General features: G+C 48.6%; 2 protein-coding genes and 1 long non-coding RNA gene across 4 annotated transcripts in view; 1 reads left to right on the top strand and 2 right to left on the bottom strand.

Moving 5' to 3' along the window:
* LOC139359531 (uncharacterized) overlaps positions 1 to 17,013 on the top strand; it is a 44,666-nt gene extending 27,653 nt beyond the window's left edge. Inside the window, exons 3-4 of the long non-coding RNA XR_011615576.1 lie at positions 3,099 to 3,153; positions 16,378 to 17,013. This is a non-coding gene — a long non-coding RNA (uncharacterized lncRNA). The remainder of the gene's footprint in view (positions 1 to 3,098; positions 3,154 to 16,377) is intronic.
* Positions 11,800 to 17,517, bottom strand: LOC139359528 (TBC1 domain family member 3D-like). Of its 2 annotated transcripts, none has more exons than XM_071082648.1 (8): positions 17,366 to 17,517; positions 16,086 to 16,155; positions 15,684 to 15,804; positions 14,877 to 14,971; positions 14,462 to 14,527; positions 13,892 to 13,991; positions 13,369 to 13,521; positions 11,800 to 12,392 (listed from the first exon to the last, which is right to left on the bottom strand). In XM_071082648.1, the coding sequence occupies exons 1-8, from the start codon at positions 17,470 to 17,472 to the stop codon at positions 11,977 to 11,979; spliced, it is 1,128 nt and encodes a 375-aa protein (XP_070938749.1). In that variant the 5' UTR covers positions 17,473 to 17,517; the 3' UTR covers positions 11,800 to 11,976. The 2 variants fall into 2 exon arrangements, with proteins under 2 accessions (XP_070938749.1, XP_070938750.1); XM_071082649.1 differs by having other exon boundaries at positions 16,086 to 16,134.
* Positions 17,518 to 17,802: 285 nt separating this feature from the next.
* Positions 17,803 to 22,469, bottom strand: LOC139359357 (TBC1 domain family member 3B-like). The gene is made up of 5 exons (XM_071081958.1): positions 22,029 to 22,469; positions 20,508 to 20,580; positions 20,263 to 20,345; positions 18,930 to 18,969; positions 17,803 to 18,445 (listed from the first exon to the last, which is right to left on the bottom strand). Exons 2-5 carry the CDS (start codon positions 20,577 to 20,579, stop codon positions 18,137 to 18,139), a joined length of 504 nt encoding a protein of 167 aa, XP_070938059.1. The 5' UTR covers position 20,580; positions 22,029 to 22,469; the 3' UTR covers positions 17,803 to 18,136.
* Between the last annotated feature and the right edge of the window lie 272 nt (positions 22,470 to 22,741).

Genomic DNA, 22,741 nt, shown 5'->3' with positions numbered 1-22,741 from the left:
ATTAGTCTGTTTTGTGTTGGTATAAAGGAATACCTGAAACTGGGTAGATTATTAATATAAAGAAAAGAGATTTATTTGGTTCACAGTTCTGTCGGCTGTACAAGCATAACACCAACACCGTTGGGCTGAGGAAACTTTTACTCATGGGGGAGTGGGAATGGGGACAAGGAGTGTCACATGGTGAGAGAAGGGAGCAAGATGGCAGGCTCTTTTTACCAATCAGATCTCACGTGAACTAACACCAGCAAGAAACTCACTCATTACCACAAGGAAAACACCAAGACATTCATGAGGGATCTGCCCCCATTACCCAAACACCTTTTGCTAGACTCCACCTTCAACATTGGGAGTATATTTTTACACGAGATTTGGAGGCACAAATATCCAAACTTTATCAATACGCTCTGTAATTTCTTTTTCTTTCTTTCTTTTTTTTTTTTTTTTTTTTTTTTTTTTTTTTTTTTTTTGAGAAGTTTAGCTCTTGTTGCCCAGGCTGGAGTGCAGTGGCGCGATCTGGGCTCACTGCAACCTCTGCCTTCCAGTTTCAAGTGATTCTCCTGCCTCAGCCTCCCAAGAAGCTGGGACTAGAGGCACGTGCCACCACACCCAGCTAATTTTTTGTATTTTTAGTAGAGACGGGGTTTCACCATGTTGGCCAGGATGGTCTCGATCTCTTGACCTTGTGATCTGCTTGCCTCGACCTCTCAAAGTACTGGAATTCCAGGCATGAGCCACTGCACCTTACCAATAGACTCTATTTCTTAAAAAAATTATTTTTTGTAGAGATGAGGTCTCACTTTGTTGCTTAGGCTGATCTTGAACTCCTGACCTTAAGTGGTCCTTCCATTTTGGCCTCCCAAAGTGCTGTGATTATATGTGTGAGGCACTGCACCCGACCTCAGTAGGCTTTTATGGCTTATGCCTTCTGTCCTTTTAAAACTATTTCAACTTAATTTTCTACTCTAATTGTTTGTTGTAGTTCATATATGTATGTAAGTGTATATATATATATGTAGGGTGTGCAAATATAGTGTGTATATATATGTAGTATCTGTGTGTATGTGTGTATATATAGTGTGTGTGTGTATATATATATACATTTTTTGTTTATTTCGAGATAGGGTCCACTCTCTTATCCAGGCTGGAGTGCAGTGGTGCAATCATGGCTCACTGGAGCCTTGACCTTCTGGGCTCAATTGATCTGCCCGCCTCAGCCTGCTGAGCAGCTGGGACTACAGGTGCGCCACCACCACATCCAACTAATTTTTTTTTTTTTTTTTGTAGAGGTGGGATTTTACCATATTGCCCAGGCTGGTCTCGAACCCCTGGGCTCAAGCGATCTGCCTACCTCAGCCTCCCAAGTGTTGGGATTACACATGTGATCCGCTGTGCCCGGCCTATATTACTATGTCGTATGCTGCAGAACCTCTTTTGGAAACAAACTGGGATATAAAAAATACTCAAGTGCAACTTTCAGGAACTTATTCTTCATAGTAAGACAATGCCATTGAAACTTACTGTGTTTCATAAGAAGCGGAAGTACTGGCTCTACATTTATTTTTGCTTTTCCATTCTGAGAATGGGAGGGAGAGGGATCTAAAATAAATTTTGAGTACCATTGCGTTTGAACAATAATAGCTGATTAGCCTAATTCCTTTCAGAAGGGAAATCAGCATGCATGAGATCATTTCTTGCCATGTAAATTAAAATTCTAAATTCGTGAGTTTGGCTCTTTAAGAGAAACCAGACCTACTTGACTGCAGTCGTCCTAGATGGCCATAAGACAGGAAGTAAAGGGCCAGGCGCGGTGACTCACACCTGTAATCCCAGCACTCTGGGAGGCTGAGGCGGGCGGATCGCAAGGTCAGGAGAACGAGATCATCCTGGCTAACACGGTGAAACCCCGTCTCTACTAAAAATCCAAAAGACTTAGCCGGGCGTGGTGGCGGGCACCTGTAGTCCCAGCTACTCGGGAGGCTGAGGCAGGAGAATGAACCCGGGAGGCGGAGCTTGCAGTGAGCCGAGATCGCCCCACTGTGCTCCAGCCTGGGCAACAGAGCGAGACTCCGTCACAAAAAAAAAAAAAACAAAGAAAAGGACAGGAAGTAAACAGGTAACAGGCAGATGTTAAAAGCTTTGCTTCATTCTTGTGTCGAGAGGACGTTTTTGACTTTTTCTCCCTCTCCCTAGGTAAATAATCCCAGCATCCTTGTGTTTTCATTAATGTGAGATTTAAAAAATTGTGGCAGGAGTTTTTTGTTTTGTTTTGTTTCTTTTAGGTGGAGTTTCGCTCTTGTTGCCCAGACTGGAGTGCAATGGCACGATTTTGGTTCACCGCAACCTCTGCCTTCCGGGTTCAAGCAATTCTCCTGCCTCAGCCTCCCCAGTAGCTGGGATTACAGGCATGCTCCGCCACTCCTGGCTAATTTTTTATTTTTAGTAGAGACGGGGTTTCTTCATGTTGGTCAGGCTGGTCTCAAACTCCCGACCTCAGGTAATCCACCCGCCTCGGCCTCCCAGAGCTCTGGGATTGCAGGCATGAGCCACTGAGCCTGGCCTGTGGCAGGAGTTTAAAAGTTAAAATGTACTTTATTTATTTGTTTATTTTATTTTTTTTGAGATGGAGTCTCACTCTGTTGCCCAATCTCAACTCACTGCAAGCTCCACCTCCCAGGTTGTTGCCCTTCTCCTGCCTCAGCCTCCCGAGTAGCTGGGACTACAGTCGCCCGCCACCATGCCCGGCTAATTTTTTTATTATTTTAGTAGAGATGGGGTTTCACCATGTTAGCCAGGATGGTCTCGATCTTCTGACCTCGTGATCCGTCTGCCTCGGCCTCCCAAAGTGCTGGGATTACAAGCGTAAGCCACTGCGCCCTGCCTAAAATGTACTTTAAAAAAATAGCTTGTCCTCTGAAGAAGATCACATGTCGTCGGGAACAACTGTTTGTGAAGAAAGTTCTGAAATATTCTTGGGGGGCAGCTAGTACAAATGCTGCTCTCCCATTTTCAGGAGTTTTGAAGTTGTAGGGAAGATACTACGTTTTTGATCGTCTGAAATGTTTCTTCATTACCTGTTTCTTTTTTTTTCTTTTTCATAGAGATATGAACTGTGTCCCCATCAGGATGGAGCCTAAAAAAGAATAGATAATAGGGGTAAGTGCAGAGATTTCTTGAAAAAATTTTTATTGAAAACTGGGCCGGTGGAGTATCTTCAAATACCTGGCAGTTTATTTTATTTCATCAAATTAAACAGCGTTTTCTACTCATGTTTAACAGTAGTGGCTGTAATTTATGAATCCTTATTGTATTGGCTCACAATTTTTCTACTTGTGTACAAACAAGCATTGGATATTTTATGCAGAATGATCTATTAAATACACACTTCTAATTAAAATTCTTATTTTTTTGTCTGGGCGAGGTAGCTCACACCTGTAATCCTAGCACTTTGGAAGGCTGAGGGAGGCGGATCACCTGAGGTCAGGAGTTCGAATCCAGCCTGGCCAACATAGTGAAACCTGGTTTCTACTAAAAATAGAAAAATTAGCCGGGTTTGATGGTGCGTGCCTGTAGTCCCAGCTACTTGGGAGGCTGAGGCAGGAGAGTTGCTTGAAGTCGGGGAGTGGAGGTTGCAGTGAGCCAAGATTGCGCCATTGCCCATTAGCCTGCTGTCTCAAAAAAAAAAAAAAAAAAAAAAAAAAAAAAAAAAAAAAAGTCTATTTTTGAAAATGGATATAGCTTCTTGTGTTAGGAATTTTTTTTTGAAAAATGAGCCGCATTTTGTTGTTGTTAGCCCTAAAATCTGTTGTTTTAGATTCTTTTTTCTCTTTTGTACATCTCTAGACAGATGATGTTCCTAGTGAATATTAATTTTATTTAACTCTGAGGATCTTTGTTGCTTGAATATAAGGAAATGTTGACTTTTAGGCGGGGTGTGCTGCCCGACATCTGTAATCCCAGCTCTTTGAGAGGCCAAGGTAGGAGGCTCACTGGAGCATAGGAGTATGAGACCAGCCTGGGCAACATAGGGAGACCTTGGTCTCCGCAAAAGTAAATATAAAAAATAAAAATAAAAAGACTTAGTTACACATGGTGGCAAGCGCCTGTAGTTCCAGCTACTTGGGAAGCTGAGTCAGGAGGATGACTTGAGCCTGGGAGGTCGAGGCTGCAGTGAGCCATGGTCATACCACTGTACTTCAGTCCCTGGCACTGGTGAGAGTGACACTCTGTTTCAAGAAAACAAACAAAAAAAAGAACGAAAGAAAGAAAGAAATGCTGACTTCTGTATCACGTTTTGGTGTGCTTTCCTATGGACTCTTGTGTATTCCTCATTTTCTTCTCCACTTTTAGTTATCTTTGTCAGATAAATCATATTTTTGTACAACTCAGTACTATTCTGAAATGTGTACATGTGAGTTTATTAGACCCTGGCATATGTGATGAGGCAGCTAAAAAAAGGAGAGGTTTAGCTATTATTACTATACTCTTCTCCAGTTTGGGTAGCCACCTCTAAAGTAGTTTTGCCATTGACTAGAGTAATGGTGTGAGTAGATAAAAGGGAAAAATACAACGATTTTGGCTAGCTATATATATTTTATGGTTTAATTTTCAGACTATGTTATAGAGTCAGATTGTACAAAATTTGAAAATATATTCAAAATCCTTCCTGTTACTCCTCTTCCTCATCTGCCCAGTTTATCAATAGCATTCCTGCTACCATGTAATTATTACTTTCTCGCATGTCTTTCTAGGTTTCTTTTGCATATTCAAATGTGAATAGACAAATGTTTACCCTCCACCTTTATACAAATGGGTTAATATTATATACTCTTCTGCATCTTAACTTATTTCACTGAACAATTTACCTTGTTTTGTTTTGTTTTGTTTTTGGAGATTTTTCTTTTCTTTTTTCTTGAATTTTCTTTTTTTATTTGAAGCTTCGCTCATTTGCCCAGGCTGGAATGCAGTAGTGCAGTCTCAGCTCACTGCAACCACCACCTTCTGGGCTCAAGCGATTCTCCTGCCTCAGCCTCCCAAGTTGCTGGGATTACAGGTATGCGCCACCACGCCCAGCCAATTTTTATATTTGTAGTAGAGATGGGGTTTCATGATGTTGGCCAGGCTGGTGTTGAACTCCTGACCTCAAATGATCCTACTGCCTCGGCCTTCCAAAGTACTGAGATTACAGGCGTCAGCCTCCGCACCCGGCATGAACAATTTATCCTGTTATCAGTATAGAGCTTTCTTTTCCTTTTTAACCATGTTATCTAATTGATCAGTTGTTGATGCACTTTCTGATCTTCTACTTTGATGACTAACTCTTGTATATGTTTCATTTGCTTGTATACAAGCATATCTATAGGATTATTAATTTCCATAGCTGGAAACATTGGGTCAAAGGAGTGTTGCAATTAATTTTGATAGATAGTGCCAAATTATTCTCCCTATAGTTTTACGAATATGTTTTCCCAGTTTTACCAATATATGAATAAAAAAGCTGTTCTTCATACCTTTGGTAATCTAACAACAGGTAAAAGTTTGTATATCCAACAGTAGTTTTGCATTTCTGTTAGTATTAGTGAAGTTGACATTTTTTAATAGTTTGAAGAGCAATTTGTTCTTTTCTGTGGTCTGCTTTTTGACTTGGTTGTTGTTGTTGTTGTTTTTTTTTTTTTTTTTTTTTGAGACAGGGTCTCCCTCTGTCACGTAGGCTGGAGTGTAGTGGCTTGATCTTGGCTCACTGCAGCCTCTGCCTCCCCCGTTCAAGGGACTCCCCTGTCTCACTCACCCGAATAGCTGGGATTATAGGCGCAGGCCACCATGCCCGGCTGATTTTTTTATTTTTAGTAGAGACGGGATCCACCCACCTCAGCCTCCCAAAGTGGTGGGACTGCAGGTGTGAGCACCGTGCCCAGCCACAGTTGTTGATTTTTTTAGTGTGATTTATTGGAGCTTTCATAAGGAGCCCCTCATATATTATTATGCTGTTTTCATATGAGTTGGACTAATTTTTGCCCATCTGGCTAGTCTTTTTTTATATTGTGCTTTTGAAAAAAACTTTTTTTTTTTTTTTTTTTTTTTTTTTTTTTTACTATGCATGGGTTTTTTACTTCATTTTGTTCAATTTATTAATCTTTCACGGTGTCTGTATTTTGAGTTATTAGTTAGAAAGGCCTTCACTATTCCAAACTTCTGTTTTGTTTTGTTTTTAAATGACAGGTTTTCATTCTGTTGTTTGGGCTGGAGTGCAAGTAGCAGGATCCTAGCTCACTGTAGCTTTGTAGTCCCGGGCTCAAGTGATCTTCCTGCCTCAGCTTTGAGAGTGTTGGGATGACAGGAATGAGCCACTGCACCTGGTGTAAACCTTCCATCTTATTACATGTTTTGCATTTGTCTTTCCTATTCTGGTTTGTTTCACTCATTCCATTCTACCCTCTCTATTAGCTTACAAAAAAGTTAATGTTACTATATACTTTTTTCCTCCTTCTGAATCCTCTGAAACTCTTAGGATACTGTAAATTCACTTGTCCGTCTCCTGACATGTATTTTATTTTTGTCATGTACTTTCATTCTCTGTTTCTTTAAGAATTATAGTGGTTTTGTCAGGTGTTTGTTGAGGATTATGCTTGTCACTTAAAATGAAACAGTTTGTGTAAATTTGATGTCATTTTTCTTTGAATTCTATATAGAACTTCGTGAGAAACTGAAACTTTTCTGGGAAAATTTCTGATAAATTTGTTTTCTGGCAAAATTATAGGGACATTCCTTTTTCTCTCCTTTCTCTTTTCTGTCTTCCCTCCCTCCCTTCCTCTCTTTCTCTCTTTCTTTTTTTTTTTTTTTTAGCAGTGTATCACTTTGTTGCCCAGTGAGCCAAGATCAATATGCAAGAGTGCAGTGATGCAGTCATAGCTCACTGCAGCTTGAAACGCCGGGTTCAAATGCTCCTCCTGCCTCAGCCTCCTGAACAGGTGGGACCACAGGCACACCATGCCTGGATAATATTTTTTCTTTTTCTATTTTTTGTAGAGACAAGCGGTCTCGCTTTGTTGCCGAGGCTGGTCTTGAACATCTGGGCTCAAGCTATCCTCCTGTCTTATCCTCCCAAAGTATTGGGATTATAGGCCTGAGCCCTTGGGCCCAGCCTATTTTTATATACTTAAGTCAATTTTGGTGCGCTCTATTTTTCCAAGACTACTTTGTACAAGTTGCTGAAACTGTTGGACTAACATTGCCAATAGTATTTATTTATTTATTTATTTATTTATTTATTTATTTATTTATTTTTGAGATGGAGTCTTGCTCTGTCACCCAAGCTGGAGTGCAGTGGCACGATCTCGGCTCACTGCAGACTCCACCTCACAGGTTCAAGTGATTCTCTGCCTCAGCCTCCCAAGTAGCTGGGATTACAGGCAGGCACCACCACGCCCAGCTAATTTTTTTATTTTTAGTAGAAAGAGGATCTTGCCATGTTGGCCAGTCTGGTCTTGAACTCCTGTCCTCGGGTGAACCACCCGCCTTGGCCTCCCAGAGTGCTGGGATTACAGGCGCACACCACTGCACACGGCCGCCAATAGTATTTTATTATTATTTTGTTAATTTTGCTGGCATTGGTGGTTGTTACCCCATTGTTATTCCTGATGTTGGTGAATTTTTTTTTAACTTAATTTTTTTTTTTTTTTTGGAGATGGAGCCTTGCTCTTGTTACCCAGGCTGGAGTGCAGTGGCAGGATGTCGGCTCACTGCAACCTCCGCCTCCCTGGTTCAAGTGATTCTCCTGCCTCAGCCTCCTGAGTAACTGGGATTACAGGTGCACACCACCACACATAGCTAATTTTTTGTATTTTTAGTAGAGACGGGGTTTCACCATGTTGGCCAAGCTGGTCATGAACTCTGGACCTCACGTGATCCACCCGCCTCGGCCTCCCAAAGTGCTGAGATTACAGGCGTGAGCCACCACACCCGGCCAGATGTTGGTGATTTGTGTTCTGGATTTTTCTGTTTTAATTTTAATTTTTATTTTTTTGACCAGTCCAAATAGAATTGCTCAGTTTTGTTGACCTTTTTAAAGAAAGTTTTGGGCTTGTTAATTTTTTATGCCATCTCCCTGTTTTCTATTTTGTTAAACTTCTGCTCTTTATTATTTCCTTCCTACTACTTACTATGTGTTATATTTTCCTCTTCTTTTCTAACTTATAAAGGTGGAAACTTAAGTCTTTTCTTTTCTTTTTTTTTTTTTTTTTGAGACGGAGTCTCGCTCTGCCGCCCTGGCTGGAGTGCAGTGGCCAGATCTCGGCTCACTGCAAGCTCCACATCCCGGGTTCATGCCATTCTCCTGCCTCAGCCTCCCAAGTATCTGGGACTACAGGCGCCCGCCACCTCGCCCGGCTAGTTTTTTGTATTTTTTAGTAGAGACGGGGTTTCACCGTGTCAGCCAGGATGGTCTCGATCTCCTGACCTCATGATCCGCCCGTCTCGGCCTACCAAAGTGCTGTGATTACAGGCTTGAGCCACCGCGCCCGGCCAAGTCTTTTCTTTTAGATATTCTTTTCTAATGAAAATATATATGCTGAAAGTTCCTCTCTGTTGCTTTTATTGAATCCCACAAGTTGTGTTTTTTTGTTTTTGTTTTTGCCACTGTTGTTGTTGTTTTGGGACAGGGTCTCAATTTGTCACCCAGGCTGGAGGGCAGTGGTGTGATCTCGGCTTACTGAAGCCCCAACCTCCTGGGTTCAAGCGATCCTCCTGTCTTAGCCCCTCAGGTAGCTGGGACTACGGGTGCACGCCACCTTATCTGGCTAATGTTTTGTATTTCTCGTAGAGTCAGGGTTGCACCATGTTGCCCAGGCTGGTCTCAAGCTCCTGAGCTCAAGCCATTAACAGGCGTCAGCCACCACTGCCCCAGCCTACATCTCAAGTTTTGATAAATTTCATATTTGTTGCCATTCCGTTCAAGACATTTTCCACTTTCCCTTGTGCCTTTCTCTTCACTGTCTTGGTCTGTCTTGGACAGAAGTAGAAGTCTTCTGCTGTTTGTTCTTAACATTGATTTTCCCTCTTACTTCTCTTCTGGTTTTTTGTGATTAGTTTTTAGCGCTGTATTTTAATCAGTTTAACAATGCAACAGTTAGTATTGCATTTAAATTTAATTAATTACATTAAATTGCCTTAAATTGCCTTTTGGCCATATCTCTTCCTATATAGATAAGTATTTATATTTATATAGTGGTTGCTGTAGGGATTGTAATTTTCTTATCAGTAAATTGAGTCTACTGAGTGTGTCCCTTTTTTGTTTTTTTTCTTTTTGAGACAGAGTCTTGCTGTGTTGTCCAGGCTGGACTGCAGTGGCAGTATCTTGGCTCACTGCAAGCTCCACCTCCCAGGTTCAAGCAGTCCTCCTGCCTCAGCCTCCTGCGTGGCTGGGACTACAGGCACACACAACTGCACTCAGCTAATTTTTGTATTTTTAGTGGAGACATGGTTTCGCTGTATTGGCCAGGCTGCTCTGAAACTCCTGACCTCAAGTGATCTGCCCGCCTTGGCTATCCAAAGTGTTGGGATGACAGGCGTGAGCCGCCACACCCGGCCTGTGTGTACCACTGAACACGAAATGTAGAATGAAACCGTAGAGACTTATTTCACCTGTTGCGTTTCCAGTCTTTGTTATAGTTTTATCAGAAAGCTACACACATTCACAAACCAACCAGTGTTTTAATCTTTAATGTAAATGGTCATTTGCATTGTAAATGAGTGGGAAGGCATTAACGTTTTATATGTTCATTATATATTCAGTGTGCCTACGTGTTTATCGCTCTTCATGTTTTTCTTCAGTCCTGAGCTTCCTTCTGGAATCATTTTCCTATTACCCAAGGAAAATTGTTTGGTGTTCCCTTTAATGGAAATCTTTTAAAAAATGTTTTCTATCTTTATTTAGTTATCTACTTTTTCGTTTGATAACTTGCCTTTTGTTTTTAAAATTTTCATTTCTTTCCCTTAGTTTTCTGTAGTTTTATTAATGTCCCTTGGTGTATATCTTTCTTTACTTTGATTTATAGTGGTTCTTCAGTCAGTGGCTTTGGGTTTTCTGTTCTGGAAAATTTTTAGGTATTATCAATATATGAAAGAATATTAATATTGATAGTGAATCTTGGTATACATTTAGTGAATAAAATTAACCTGTAGGAAACTCTTTATATTTTTAACACCTTTAGTTAGTTGGATTTTGGCCCCAATTATACATTTTGTGATGATGACTTTGTTTCTCATATTCTGCTGAATTCCTATCACCCATTTATTTATTTTCATTTTTATTTACTGGGAAACAGTAAAATTGAAGTAAGGCTGTTTTGTAACTCGCTTAAAAACCTTCAGAAAAATAAATTTCAATACAACTTTGGGAATTCTTTAGATTTGGTCACTGTTTGCTGTCACACAGGATCCTGGTGTTGGTACCATTTGATTGGGTGTTACATATTTGTATCCATGTTCCTTTGAAGGGTCAGTATGTCTGATGTCCCGAGTGTCTATTTCTCATTCTGTTTAATGGTAGATATTCATACACTGAAGCTTTAAGGCTTATTTTTCTTTTAGTTTCTAATTTTAAATTATGATCTTTCCCTTGTTGAATGGGGCTATTTCTTTTTAAAATAAATACTACAAGGGTCCCCTGTCTTACAAAATGAGCAGCTTAGGCCTCTAATACTCTGGTCCTTGTATATGAATTACTTAAGAGTGTGTATCTGTATATCCTTTGATGCTGAATGCTTTGATTTATTTTAATGACTAGCAAAAATTTTGAGATTATAAAATTGAACATTTTTCTTCGTAGGTGTAATAAGCATATTGAAATGTTCATTTTCTAAATGAGAGATGATGTGTATAAAATTTTAAAAATGGACTTTGAAGAGTGTGCAAATAGAATTTTCTAATTGCTAATTATAGACATGATGTTATCCCATTTAGTAGTTGAGAAAAAATGTCTAACAATTTAATAAGATTGTATAATCTTTACATTTGCATGGAATTTGAATTTTTTATAGTGATTTTTATCTAGTTTACACCAGTTAGATGTGGCACCACCAACTTTTAAACACCTCAAATAACTCTCATCTTCATTCTTAATTATGCAATGGTACAAGTGTTTTAAACAGAAATGTGAGATGCTCTTTAGTAATGCTTTGAAAAGTGCATGAGTCTAATACTGACATTTCCTTTAATGTTTTTATTTTTTTCTTTGTTTGCTCTATCAAATATAATGTGCAGGAATTTTTTCTTATTGAACTGCAGAGATAAATTTTTAGAAAACTGTATACCTTAATACTGATGGTATAAAAGTCTTCTTGCTTTCCCTAGTGGCATAAAGTAACACTTCAAATATTTACCTTTCTATTCTTCACTGGTACAATCATGGCTCACTGCTTCCTGGAAGTCATGGGCTGTAGCAGTCCTCCTGCCTCAACTTCCTCACTAGGTGGGACCATAGACACATGCCACCAGGCCTGGCTAATTTCTTTGACTTTTCTCTAGAGACAGGGTTCACCTGTGTTTCCCAGCCTGGTCTCAGACTTCTAGACTCAAGTGAATCTGAACCTCCCGCTTTGACCTCTCAAATTGCTGAGATTACACGTATTAGTCACCACATCCGGCCTAAATTTCTTATGTGCCATGGTACTGCAAAACGCCATAATTAGGGGCAGCTGGATGGAAGGTGTAGGCGGACACTGTAGTGCCTTTTCAATATTTCTGTATATCTAAAATAATTTAAACAGAAAACATTTATTTTAAAACATGAAGGGGGTTATCCTTCCATAAGGGTAGAGTACAGAGGCAGGCTCATGGTGTTGTTGGAATTCAGAATGCTGGTGGCAGGACTGGGGGTGCTGGGAGGGGCTGGACATGGTTGACTTTGTGATCTGGGGACTAGTGTGTTCCATCCGTGAATGTCTTTCGAGGTGCACACTTTCTTAATAAATTTTCATAAGTTTAACAAAAAATAAAATGAGAATGTGAAGCTGGCTCGGGTTGTTCAGAAGGGACGCGGACCCAGCAGCTCTGTTCGAAATCATAATGGGGGAACCAAGGGCCCCCTATATCCAAGTCCGTCGGGAGCCGGGGCATCGAGTTCCACTCCAGGAATCTCCAGGAACCCTGAGGTCTTCCCTGAGCCGGGGCCGGGCTGGGCACACCCTGAGTGTCCACAGGGTAGGTGTCTTCCCAGACAGCTCCACCAGGACAGGATGTGGAAGAACAAGGTGCCCATGGTGGGGAAACTAACCAAATGGGCCGCTGGAACCGGGCTGGTGGGCCTGGAGGGGCCTGCCTGTCCCCCTTGCAGAGGGTTGTCCTGCCACTTGAAGCCAGCACAGGCCTAGGTGCCGAGAACCTTTGCTCCAGTTTGGCTGAAAGGAAAACAGTCGTGGTCAGTGTCTCCACTGAGCCCATGCAGGCCTTTCCTGGCCAGCCCCACCTGCCTAGGTCTCTGGAGTCCTCAGGGTCTCTGTGTGGCCCCGTGGTCTGACACTGAGGATGCACCTGTAGTCTGCTGATCCCAGGGGAGAGGTGTGTGCCACCTGGCATGGGGAAGCTGTGGGGGGATGGCAGGTGGCTCCTGGGACTGCCCCCAGGGTCCAGACTGGCTGGGGGCTTCCTACCACACACCCTCGTCCCAGGACTATTGGGCCAGGGATACAGCCCCCAATGAGAACTCAGGTGGGAAGGGACTTGGATGTCACCCAGCCCTTTGCCACCTCACATGGGGACCCATCTCCACAGTGGGTGATTGGACCCGGACATGGGTCACCCTCTGCCCTCCTGGGCTGCCCAGTCCATGCCAGGACTGAGCGTTCCCACATCTGGCTGAATTCTTGGCTCTAGCTCTCACCCGGGGTCCCGCTTGTGCCCTCTCCCTGAGTGCTCTGGGGTCAGGGACACCCGATTCCCTTGTCTCCCTGGCTCAAGGCTGGTTGTCCTGGCAACCTTGGAGGAGCGTGCAGCAGTGAGGGGCCTCTGCTGCTGTCTGAGGCTGTGGGTGCTTGCAGGGAGGGGTGGGGTTTCCCACAAATGGGTCTGGCTCATCTAGTGCCCTAGAGGGTCCTGTGATGGGGCGACAGAGACACTGTGGAATGTGGGAGGGAGCTTGTTGGAGGGTCATGCCCACATCCTCCTCCTGCGGGCACAACACATCCAGTACACACACACTGAGCGCCTGCCGTGAGGACCGGCGGGCCTCCTGCACTTTCTTAGAGTCCAGGAGGAAGAGGAGGAAGAAAAGGTGAAGAGGAAGGCCCAGGTAGTAGGGTTGCGGGTCTCGGGCACTCCCCCACTATTGACTGCCCCAGAGGGTGACATGGGAGGGGACATGGCACTGGAGCCCACCTGGGGGTGGCAGGTCCCCTTGCTTCCTTGTTAGTTTCTTCATAGAGGCCCTAAGATGCTTGAGCACAGAGTCATCATCCAACTCCCAGGTATAGAAGAACTGGTTCCGAAACCGTGCCCACAGGCCAGACCTGGATGTCTTCGTGAGGCGCTCTAGGGACAGGGTGGACATCAGGCCAGGAGAGTTCCCTGGGAGGGGGCACAGCTGATACCCTGTGACCACTTCAGTCTCCCACTGAGCCGTGCCAGAACCTTCTGTGGCCACCCCAGGGGTCCAGATGTGCACAGGAGACTGTGGCTGGGGGACAACCTGGGCAGGGAAGTGCTCAGGACACTCCTGACTTTCATCTGGGCCATGTGGGGGGCGGGCTTGGTGTCACTGTGCCTTGCCCAGCCCACCTGGTCAGACCTCCCTCTGGGCCAGAACAGAGGATCATGAGGACAGTGTGAGGAAGCTGCCCTCGGGTAAATCGGGGTCTGACCCCAGGGCTCCCCACGCCCCACTGGGCACACGGAGACTTACTCCTCTGAACTTTAAAGGCAATGCTTGTCATCGGCATCAACACCTGTTCTCCTTCCAGCAAATACACGTCCCACAGGCGCAGGATGAGCCCAAGAGAGATCTGTGAGGATAGCAGGTGTGGGAGACTGTAGCCCTTCCAGGCTGGGGCTGGTGGCTCGAGCTGAGCCCACTGGGGCTTCAGTCCCCAGAGTCAGTGATCTTCCCCATGAGGGTTTCCTGAGCCCTCCAGGGCGCTGGGTCAGACAAGGTCTTGCAGCTCCTCATGGGGGGCACTCATTGGAGTGGGAGTGTGGCTCCTGGAGAGAGGGGCTTGCCCAGGGCTTGAGGCTTCCCTGATCCCTGCCAAGTTGGGTCCTGGCCCAGTCTGCCTGTAAGGTGGGGTCTGAGTCCCAGTTATTGCCCTGGGATGACCCCCCTTGGGCAGAGGGTTTTGTTTGGGTGTCCTGTGGGGACCCCCCTGTGGGCAGAGCCTCCTGTGGGCTGTGGGTGAGCCAGACCCCCGGGCTGGGGAAGCAGGGCACTGCAGGGCAAGGAGGGTCCCTGAGTCAGGGTCTCCCTGTGCCTTCTTACCCCGTCATTCAACATCTGGAGAAGCCAGCCTAAGGAGGAACCCTGCGCGCAAAGACCTTCCTTGTCCTGATGGGAGGAACAGAGGTGCTCAGGGCCCCCTGGGCTGCCCTAAAAACCTCCCTCTTCCAGGGCCTCTGAAGACCCTTCCCCTAGTGCAGAACACTGGGCAGTGTCCAGGGCTCCCCACAACACCGGCCCCTTCCCACACTCCCGGTGGACACACTGCCCTTTTCCCTGCTCTGCGGGAGCTGGGCCCCCATCCCTGTGCCTCTGTCCTATAGACCAACTCCCGGCCCATGGAGAACCCGACATCCCAGGTCAGCCAGTGGCTGGGACTCAGCCAGTCACCAGCGCCACGGGATGCAGGGCCTCTGGAGAAGAGCCCAAGCTTGCTCACCAGACGCCATAAACTCACCAGACGCCACATGGTCTTGGGTTGTGACGTGGGGACCACATGCTCCTGATGGTCTTGGAGCCCCTGGACTGTCCCGCCATTTGGGCTGTGGAATCCTGAGAATACCCCAGCCCATCAAGGAATCAGAGCCTTTCCCCAAGATGTGGAGCCATCAGCTGGAAGAGCTGGGCAGCTGGAGAGGCCCCCAAACCGCAAGGCCTTTCACCCTCCCATCTGGTGACCCCACCATGCAGCCTTTGCCCTGGGGAGGTGGGTCAGGAACATCCCCTGGAGTCTGGCTGCAGGTTTCCCTAGAGGCCTCCTGGACCAGGGTGCAAAAAGGGCAAGCCTGACTTGAGGCCACCACATGGCGGCCAGAACAGGGCGGGTTCTGGGTTTCCTGGTCGTCTCCTGGAAGTGGGGTCGGGCCAGGGGACACAGGATGGGGAGATGCTGCCACCTGGGCTTGGTCGGCCCATTCGTGGGCACCAAGGGCAGCAGGAGCCTGGGCAGCTGGAGGGCAGGAGGACTCTCAGTGAGGGGAGAGTGAGCTGCACAGAATCAGAGCCAGAGGGCGTGGCAGCAGGACACAGAGGGTGGCCACGGGGAGGATGAGATGCCCTCCGCTGATGGGGATGAAAGGCGTCTGACTTGGGCTTTGGGGGTCAGCCGCGGACTCCTGTGGGACCCTCAGCAGAGACACCCTGAAGACTCCCAAGGAGCTGGCTACACAAGGAAGGTGCCTTGGCTGAAAGCCGAGATCACCTGGCCAGGGTGGCCGTCTCTGGGTCTGGCTGCATGAGGTCCCTTGGGCAGCTGTCCACCTACCCTGCAGGGAGTGCCTCTCACTGGCCAGCAGCTGCACCAGTGCCCAGAATGCATCCTCCTCAGGCAGATACAGGAGAAACAAGGCCGCGATGGGGCTCAGGTACCTGCAGTAGCCCACCTCCTGCAAGAGCCAGAGTCACTGTGAAAGGACATCACCTGGGAGGACTGAGGTCACCTGGGAGGACTCATGGCATTGGAGAGGGCAGAGGTGACTGGGGAGGCTTCCTCTGAAGAAGAGGCTTCCTCAGGGTGCAAATTCATTTCATGACAAGAGCCAAGTCCATCAGGCACTTCAGCACCTTGTCCATACTAACCTTAAAAGAAGCGATGGCACCCCACCAGACACCCACTCCTGTGAATAGGGAAATACTGCCCGGGAATGTCACTGCCGGGAATACTCACCGGGTTATACTCTGAATATGCCAGGAGGATGTAGAATAGTTCCCGCTGCCTAGGAGACAGAGAAAGGAGGCTTTTGTTTGTTTTGTGCAGATGCCGTTGGTTTCACTTTGTCCACAAAGCCTAACAACGAATCCCATTTCAGGTTCAGATGATTCACCAGATAAGCAGTGAGCTTCTCAGAGCCTTTGAAGAAATATTTCAGTAAAATCCACATCTGTGACATGCAGATAGCCCAGTCGTACAGTGGCTTGCCTGATCCTTTTCACTCTGAATGATTTTATTTTTTTTTCAGTTTGCACACACACCAGTTCAGTCTTTGGATGTACAGTTCCTCCACGGTTCTAAACCAATGGACAGAGTCTCCCGGCCACCGCTCCAGCCCCTCCCGGAGTGACTCCTTCATCTTCCAAGTCTCCAGGGTGGCCCCTATGCACCCAGCCTCTCCCCAGTCTGTCAACCCTTGGCCACCCAGACTACTTCTCAGTCCCTATGATTTGGTCTTTTCCAGAATGACCCAGGAAGGGGAATCCTACGTGGTAGCTTATTGGGGCTGGCTTCTTTCCCTCAGCAAAATGCATCTAGGATCCACCCACATTCATCCAGCCATCACTGGCTCGATCCCTTTTCTCACTGGGTCTTCCGTTTGGAGGGAGGACCGGTCTTGCTCTCCCCATTCCCGTGTTGAAGGCCATCCCCGACGTCTCCGTGTATGAGTGACAATGAATTAATCAGTGAACATCTTATGTGGATGTCAGTTTTCAAATCAGTGCGTTCAATATCTGAGACACTTTGGGGACACGTGGTTGAAGTCCATTGAGCTTTGTGAGCCACTGCCCAACTGGCTGCCAAAGTGGCTGTGCCATGTCACGTTCCCAGCAGACAAGGATAACAGTTTCCAGGACCCTAATTCCCCCAGCATTTGGTGATGTCACTGTTGCCTCAGGAGGCTCAAGGGCCCTCTGTCCTGCCACCCTCCCGTGAGTCCTACCGTGGGTCCCCGTGGGTCCGGGAGAGCACCTTTCACCATTGTGCATGATTTTGTTTGCTGCCTTCTGTCTCCTCAGGATCCTCCTGGGTTCTGGCCCCACGTGTTCCAGTCTGGCCCAGGGCTTGGAACCAGGGAGGCGCTTGTTTCATGGTGCCAGCTGTTCCCTGGGCCAGGAGAGCTCTTGGCAGCTCTGTCATCCCTCCTAGGTGACCCTGGCTTCTGCTCTGGGGAATCTCCCATCCCTTTCGTTCACTCCATGTCTGCTGTGATCCTGTGGCTCCCATAGGCTTACTTGGCTCCGTATCGATCCCTGAAGAAGATGTGAGTCCTTAGTGTCTTGCTTATGTCCACGTTGATCTGGTGGATGTGTTCAGATGACCTCTTGCCCTTCTCCTTCATGACCTGTAGGGTAGGGCCAAAAGGAGGAAGCAGCCTCAGAACAGATGGAAGACTCCCTGCCCCAAATGGCAGTCGGCCCACAGTCAGCACTCCGGGAAGGAAGGAAAGCAGGAAGGTTTCCTTCTCCACAAAGCTGCTTTTTGGCTTGTTACTGAAGCCGGGGAGGGTCACGAGATCTGAGTTTGTCTGTGGTGACTATGTCACCGTCCGTGCCCAGGATGTGCATCTGACCACCCCACCCACCCCCCAGGCTGGGCTTGATGCTCCCTCCAGCTGGAGACCTGGGCCCCTGACACGGCCTGTCCTGTTTGTTGTGCTCTGGCTGAGCGTACCTTGTATGTTCTGGGGTTTTTCGACTTGACTTCCTGTATGTTCAGCAGGACTGACCACACTTGGCCCCGGATGTTCATGGGAATGCCCTTATATACTCGATCTCTCAGCTGTGGGCAGAAAACAACCTGGTGTCACAGGCCACGGGGCGACCCCAGTGAGGACCAGAGCCCGAGGATTCTGGAAATGGTTGGTTTTGACGCTGTGATTCCTCGTTAGAGGTGACATTAAGCTGGGACACAGTCTCCCTTCCCAGGATTGAAAAAGTGGATGGACACTCAGAGTCGGGACTCTGATCTGAACATTTTCCTTCCTTTGGGTCACCAGGACATCTCTAGCCTTGAGCTCTGGGTAGTCCCAGCCCTAGATTCAGATTCCCTCCCAGCAAGGTGACGCTTGCACGAATAGGCAGGCAAACCACCGACCAGGCCTGCAGTCCTCTGGGTGAGGACAGTGTGCCCCCCGCCCTCTGAGAGGCTGACGGTGCCAGGCCACAGCCATGGGTGCCTGTCCCCTGTCTCTGCAGAAAGTGGTTCCGGGGGCCTCTCCCTCCACACATTACTTTTTTACTCTTCTTGTATGTCTCCCATTGTCGCAGCATTTCCATCCACTTGCTCTTTCGTGTTATCTCCCGCCGCATTTGCTGTCAAATGAGGAATGTTGGTGTTAGGGGAGCTGCCAGGCTTCCCAGAGCCGCCTGTGGATGCTGGATCTTGGGCTCTGGAGCCCTGGTGGACCCAGCTGGAGGGAACCAGGGAATGGCAGACCCTAAGGTTTGAGAGCCTTTGAGCAAATGAGCACCAGTGGGCTGGCTTTGGGACCCCGGGACGTGCGGTCCTCAGGCCACAGACACACCAGTCGTAGGTCAGGTCCCAGCCTCTGGGTGGGGTCCTGATACAGGCGGCAGCCACCCCCAAGCCACAACTGTGGTTCTCACTTTGGAATTTTATCAAACTGCCCAAGTTACAGCAACTTGGGGTCAGATCCAGCAGGGACTGCTGCCCCTCCCAGTGATAGCGTGTTGCCCTCACCCACCACTGCCCTGGCCAGCGGCCTCCTCTGCCTCACCGACCACCCTCCCAGTCCCCACGCCCCTGGACCAGCCCCCCCATGCATCAGGCTCTTACCTTCTCCTCCGGAGCAGTGGCAGGAGGCAGCTCTGTCTCACTGTAAGACAACCCAGGCAGAACTGAGGACCTGCACAGGGCCTGGAGCTGCCCTAGACTGGGAGCCAACCCCCCAGAAAGGACAGGCTCTGTCCGTATCCAGCTCAGGGCTCAGCCCACGAGAAGACCCAGGGAAGGGAGGACAAGGGCCTTCCTGTGGGGCTGACTCCCAGGAGGGGCAGGACCTGGGAGAAGAAGGAGTGTGGGGCCAGCCTGGGTGGGGTTACTGGGGCCCCTGGCGTGGGGGGCGGTCAGGCTGCATAATGGGGCTGCTTGTCCTGGACTGGAGGTGGTGCTTTCTGCTGGAGCTGAGAAAGGTCAGGCCTGAGACGGGATGGGGGCCGCCCAGGGTGGGCGACAGGGCCCTCACAGGAGTCCCTCAGGGAGTGACCACATCACCCCACCAGGGTCAAGGGAGCCTGCCCTGAGACCTGCCCGGTGTACTCCTGGTGTACCAGGGGCCCATCCCACTTGACAGCCCCAAGGCCCTTGCAAGTTCTGACCTCCCAGCATCCACCTGCCTCTCCCTGCACCTGACCCACACACCCTGCGTTTCAGAAGTGGCACCGCTCATCAGCTCCCTCCCACCCTACCTCCCCTGGGATCCTCTGTCTCTGCATCCTATGATCCTTAAGGGATGGACTCCTGTCTGGGCTCCTCTTACCTGGACCCAGATCCCTTCCCCAGCACCAGACCCAGGGTCTTTAGCCACAAGCCCTGCCACCTCCCTGACCTTAATATGAGATGCCCAGAACAGGGCCCTGCCCGTCTTCTCCCCTGTTCCTCTAGGGCCACAGCCCCCACTGTCTCCATGCCTTTCCATCTTCCTGATGGGGGCAGTGAGGGCTGCAGCTCTAGGGAAATGAGGGAAGACAGGGGCAGGTGGACCCTCAGAGACCCGCTGGACAACAGCCCTGAGGCTAAGCCAGGCGTCCCCTCACCCTGTGGCCACAACACATGGATCTCACTGGGGTTGTCTCCAAGTAGAGAGGGCCAGACCCTCAGGCTGCCCCGCTCCTCTTGTGCTGACTTGTGGACAGAACTGCTGAGAGTCCAGGGGCCTGACCTAGCCCAGTCTCCATTCCCACCCGCTCCCTAGATGGGCCCCGCACCTCTGGCCTAACAGCAACCTCGGGCTGGACCTGCAGGGGAGTCAGGGAGGAGTTCTGACCCTGGAAAGGAGGTTGGCCTGACCCGGCGAGACAGTCCTGCCTCAGAAAGGCCTTTCTGAAAGCAAACCCATCCCTGAGCTGAGACAGGTGCTTTAGGGGTGAGGGGAGCACAGAGGACTCACTGCACAATCCCAAAGCGATCAATGCTGCTGTAGATTCCAACAGGCTCAGGCCCCATGTCCTCTGGCAGCTCACCTCGGTGTCCCTGTAACCCAGAGGGAGCCTTGGTGAAGGGTCCAAGGTAAAGAGTGCACGGGCCTGGAGGTAGTGGCCACCCGTGCCCACCCTGTGCTCCTAGGGAGCCCAGGACCCTTTGACCAGGGTGCACTGGAAGAGGCCTCCCTCCAAGAAGCAGACCGACCTGTACCTTCTCATAGTTCATAATGATGTTCTCTCGCTCCTGTGCCCAGAAACTATCTGCATCCTCTGCGATTTCCATCCTGTGAGCCAAAAATCATCTAAAAGTTACATTGTACTTGAGAGCCTCAGAGAAAACCTGAACCGCTCCCATCGGGCTCCCAGATGCTGGCTGGCTGGGTAACCTCCATTCCACCACCGTCCCCAGGTAAAAAGGGGCCAGACCCATTGTCTCACAACTGCACGAGTCTCTGGAGTGTCAAGCCCCAAGCAGGGGTGGGCATCATCCCAAGGACTTAAGGACAGTGGGACCTGGACAGAGAGTCTCGTCATCCCTAAATGCCATGAAATGGGGACACATCCGCCCCAGCAGGTTGAATGGGGTCCACCTGCCAAGGGCGCAGGGCCCATGATGGGCTATTCCAGGGATGTGGAGGGAGACTGAGGTCAGCGACCAGAGGTCTCTGTACAATCGGCCTCCTGGGATGCTCAGGGACCACAGAGATGCCCAGTTTTCTACAGGGATCAAGATCTCTCCTGACTGCTCTGTTCTTCTCCGCTCATCACTTTGGCTCCCGTGGCCCTTCAGTCTGAACAGAGAAGCCACTTTAGGAATAATGCCAGTTGAGCAGGAGGGTGTTCAGTTTGGGGGATGAAAATGATCTATTGTGCTAATGGAAACCCTCACTCGGGGAGAGACTGTGGACTCCACCATTCTGAGCTGTCCCTACAGAAGGGGCTTCATTTTCCTGGGTCACTGAGGAAGGACCGTGGGTCCTTGGTCCTGGAGAACACCTGGATGGACAATTCCTCCTGGGAACACTCGGGGCAAAAGGAGGGCAAGGCCTCGAGAGGACCAGACAGAGCAAGAAATACTTGGAGGGAACCCCAGTGCCTGGACCCCTTTGAACAGAAGGGAAGATGGTCTCCCCCCAGCCAGCCCTCCAGGGGGCCTTCATTTTCCACAAGTGCCCAAGGACAGAAGGTTCCCCCGGACAAGGGACCATGTGTGTTCAGTGAGGCCCACAGCCACCATCAGGACCCAGCTTAGAGCACAGAGGTGTTCTGAGGACCCTCCTATCCACCACACCTACAGTGGATCCATCCCAGTGACTCTGCCAGGACCAGGCTCTGCCCCGTCGGGATGGGAAAACTGGGAAGACTTGGGATCTAGGGCAGGGAGGTCACAGGGTTCAGGCCTGAATTTCAGCACGGCGCACAGCAAGGCTGAGAGCAAAACCCAGGGTCCTGTCTGGATTCTCAGGCCGGTTACCGCCTCTCTGACCCCAGACATCTCACATGTCGAATGGGTACACTAGGGAATGGCACTCACTCTATGAAGCCACCATGAGGACGAAAGAGCCAAGCGTCTACACTGGCAGTGTAGAACGGGCGACCGGTGAGTGCTCAAGGATGACCCTCCTCGGTAGCTGCCCAGAGGCCAACACCACCCACAGCATAGCCATTGTTCCCAAGTCAGCATAGCCACTGTTTCCGCCAGCCTGGAGGGAAGAGAGCAGGACACACTCACCTGATTCTGACGAATCAGCTGGCCTGCGTTATGCCTCTCAGGTAGAAAACCTTTGAGTCCACAAAAGTGTTCACAGATACCACTGTGCGTGTGTAGCTGATACCACTGTGCGTGGGTAACTGCCGTAGAACACAGAGGCAGGCCTGAGAGCGGATTGGTGCTAAGCACCAGTGACATTCTGAGGTCATGGCACGCATCACAATGGGGACTTGCCCGGGTCAGCAGGGCCCAGAGTCAGGGTCCTCCACTGCCTGAGGCGGCTACATGCCTGCCTGCAATGTGTTTGCACACGTGCGTGCACACGTGTATGTGGGTAAACAGTTCTGTGCACATATGTGTTGCTTCTCTGGCCAGGCCTGGCTTCCCCACTCATGTGTGCCCCCAAATTCCTCATCACTGTCAATCCCGAGACCCAGGACCAGCATCAGAGCATCCATGGGTTTTCCCTGACCTCAGCCCTCCCCGCCCATGGTGGTCTGGGACACACATAGGGGTGGAGGAAATTGACTGCTGCTGTTGAATTTCAGAATACAAATGCTTATACTATTATCTTTTTATTTATTATCTTTTTATTGTCTTTTTAGTGTCTCTAATGGTATCTGTTTTTTCATTTCTGATATTTTATCTGGGTATTTCTCTCCATGACCCTTGGATATTCTAGCTAGAGGATCCTGTGGGGAAAGTGCTGGGCACACAGTAGGGCCTCACTCTAT

The sequence above is a fragment of the Macaca nemestrina genome, chromosome 17 (genome assembly GCF_043159975.1).
Source record: "Macaca nemestrina isolate mMacNem1 chromosome 17, mMacNem.hap1, whole genome shotgun sequence".
Taxonomy (NCBI): Eukaryota; Metazoa; Chordata; class Mammalia; order Primates; family Cercopithecidae; genus Macaca; species Macaca nemestrina.
This window is presented reverse-complemented; position numbering and strand designations above follow the sequence as displayed.

Excerpts from the sequence above, each read along its gene's own strand:
- LOC139359528 (XM_071082648.1), bottom strand. The coding sequence starts at position 17,472 with ATGAAGGAGAAGGGCAAGAGGTCATCTGAACACATCCACCAGATCAAC. Across the intron at positions 16,156-17,365 it reads AGGGATCGATACGGAGCCAA|CCTCCTTTCTCTGTCTCCTA; the intron begins GTAAGCCTATGG and ends AACAAACAAAAG. Across the intron at positions 14,528-14,876 it reads CCAAGACCATGTGGCGTCTG|GACAAGGAAGGTCTTTGCGC; the intron begins GTGAGTTTATGG and ends TCCTCCCATCAG.
- LOC139359357 (XM_071081958.1), bottom strand. The coding sequence starts at position 20,579 with ATGGAAATCGCAGAGGATGCAGATAGTTTCTGGGCACAGGAGCGAGAG. Across the intron at positions 18,970-20,262 it reads GATCGCTTTGGGATTGTGCA|TGAGACAGAGCTGCCTCCTG; the intron begins GTGAGTCCTCTG and ends GTTGTCTTACAG. Across the intron at positions 18,446-18,929 it reads CCACTGCTCCGGAGGAGAAG|CAAATGCGGCGGGAGATAAC; the intron begins GTAAGAGCCTGA and ends CTCATTTGACAG.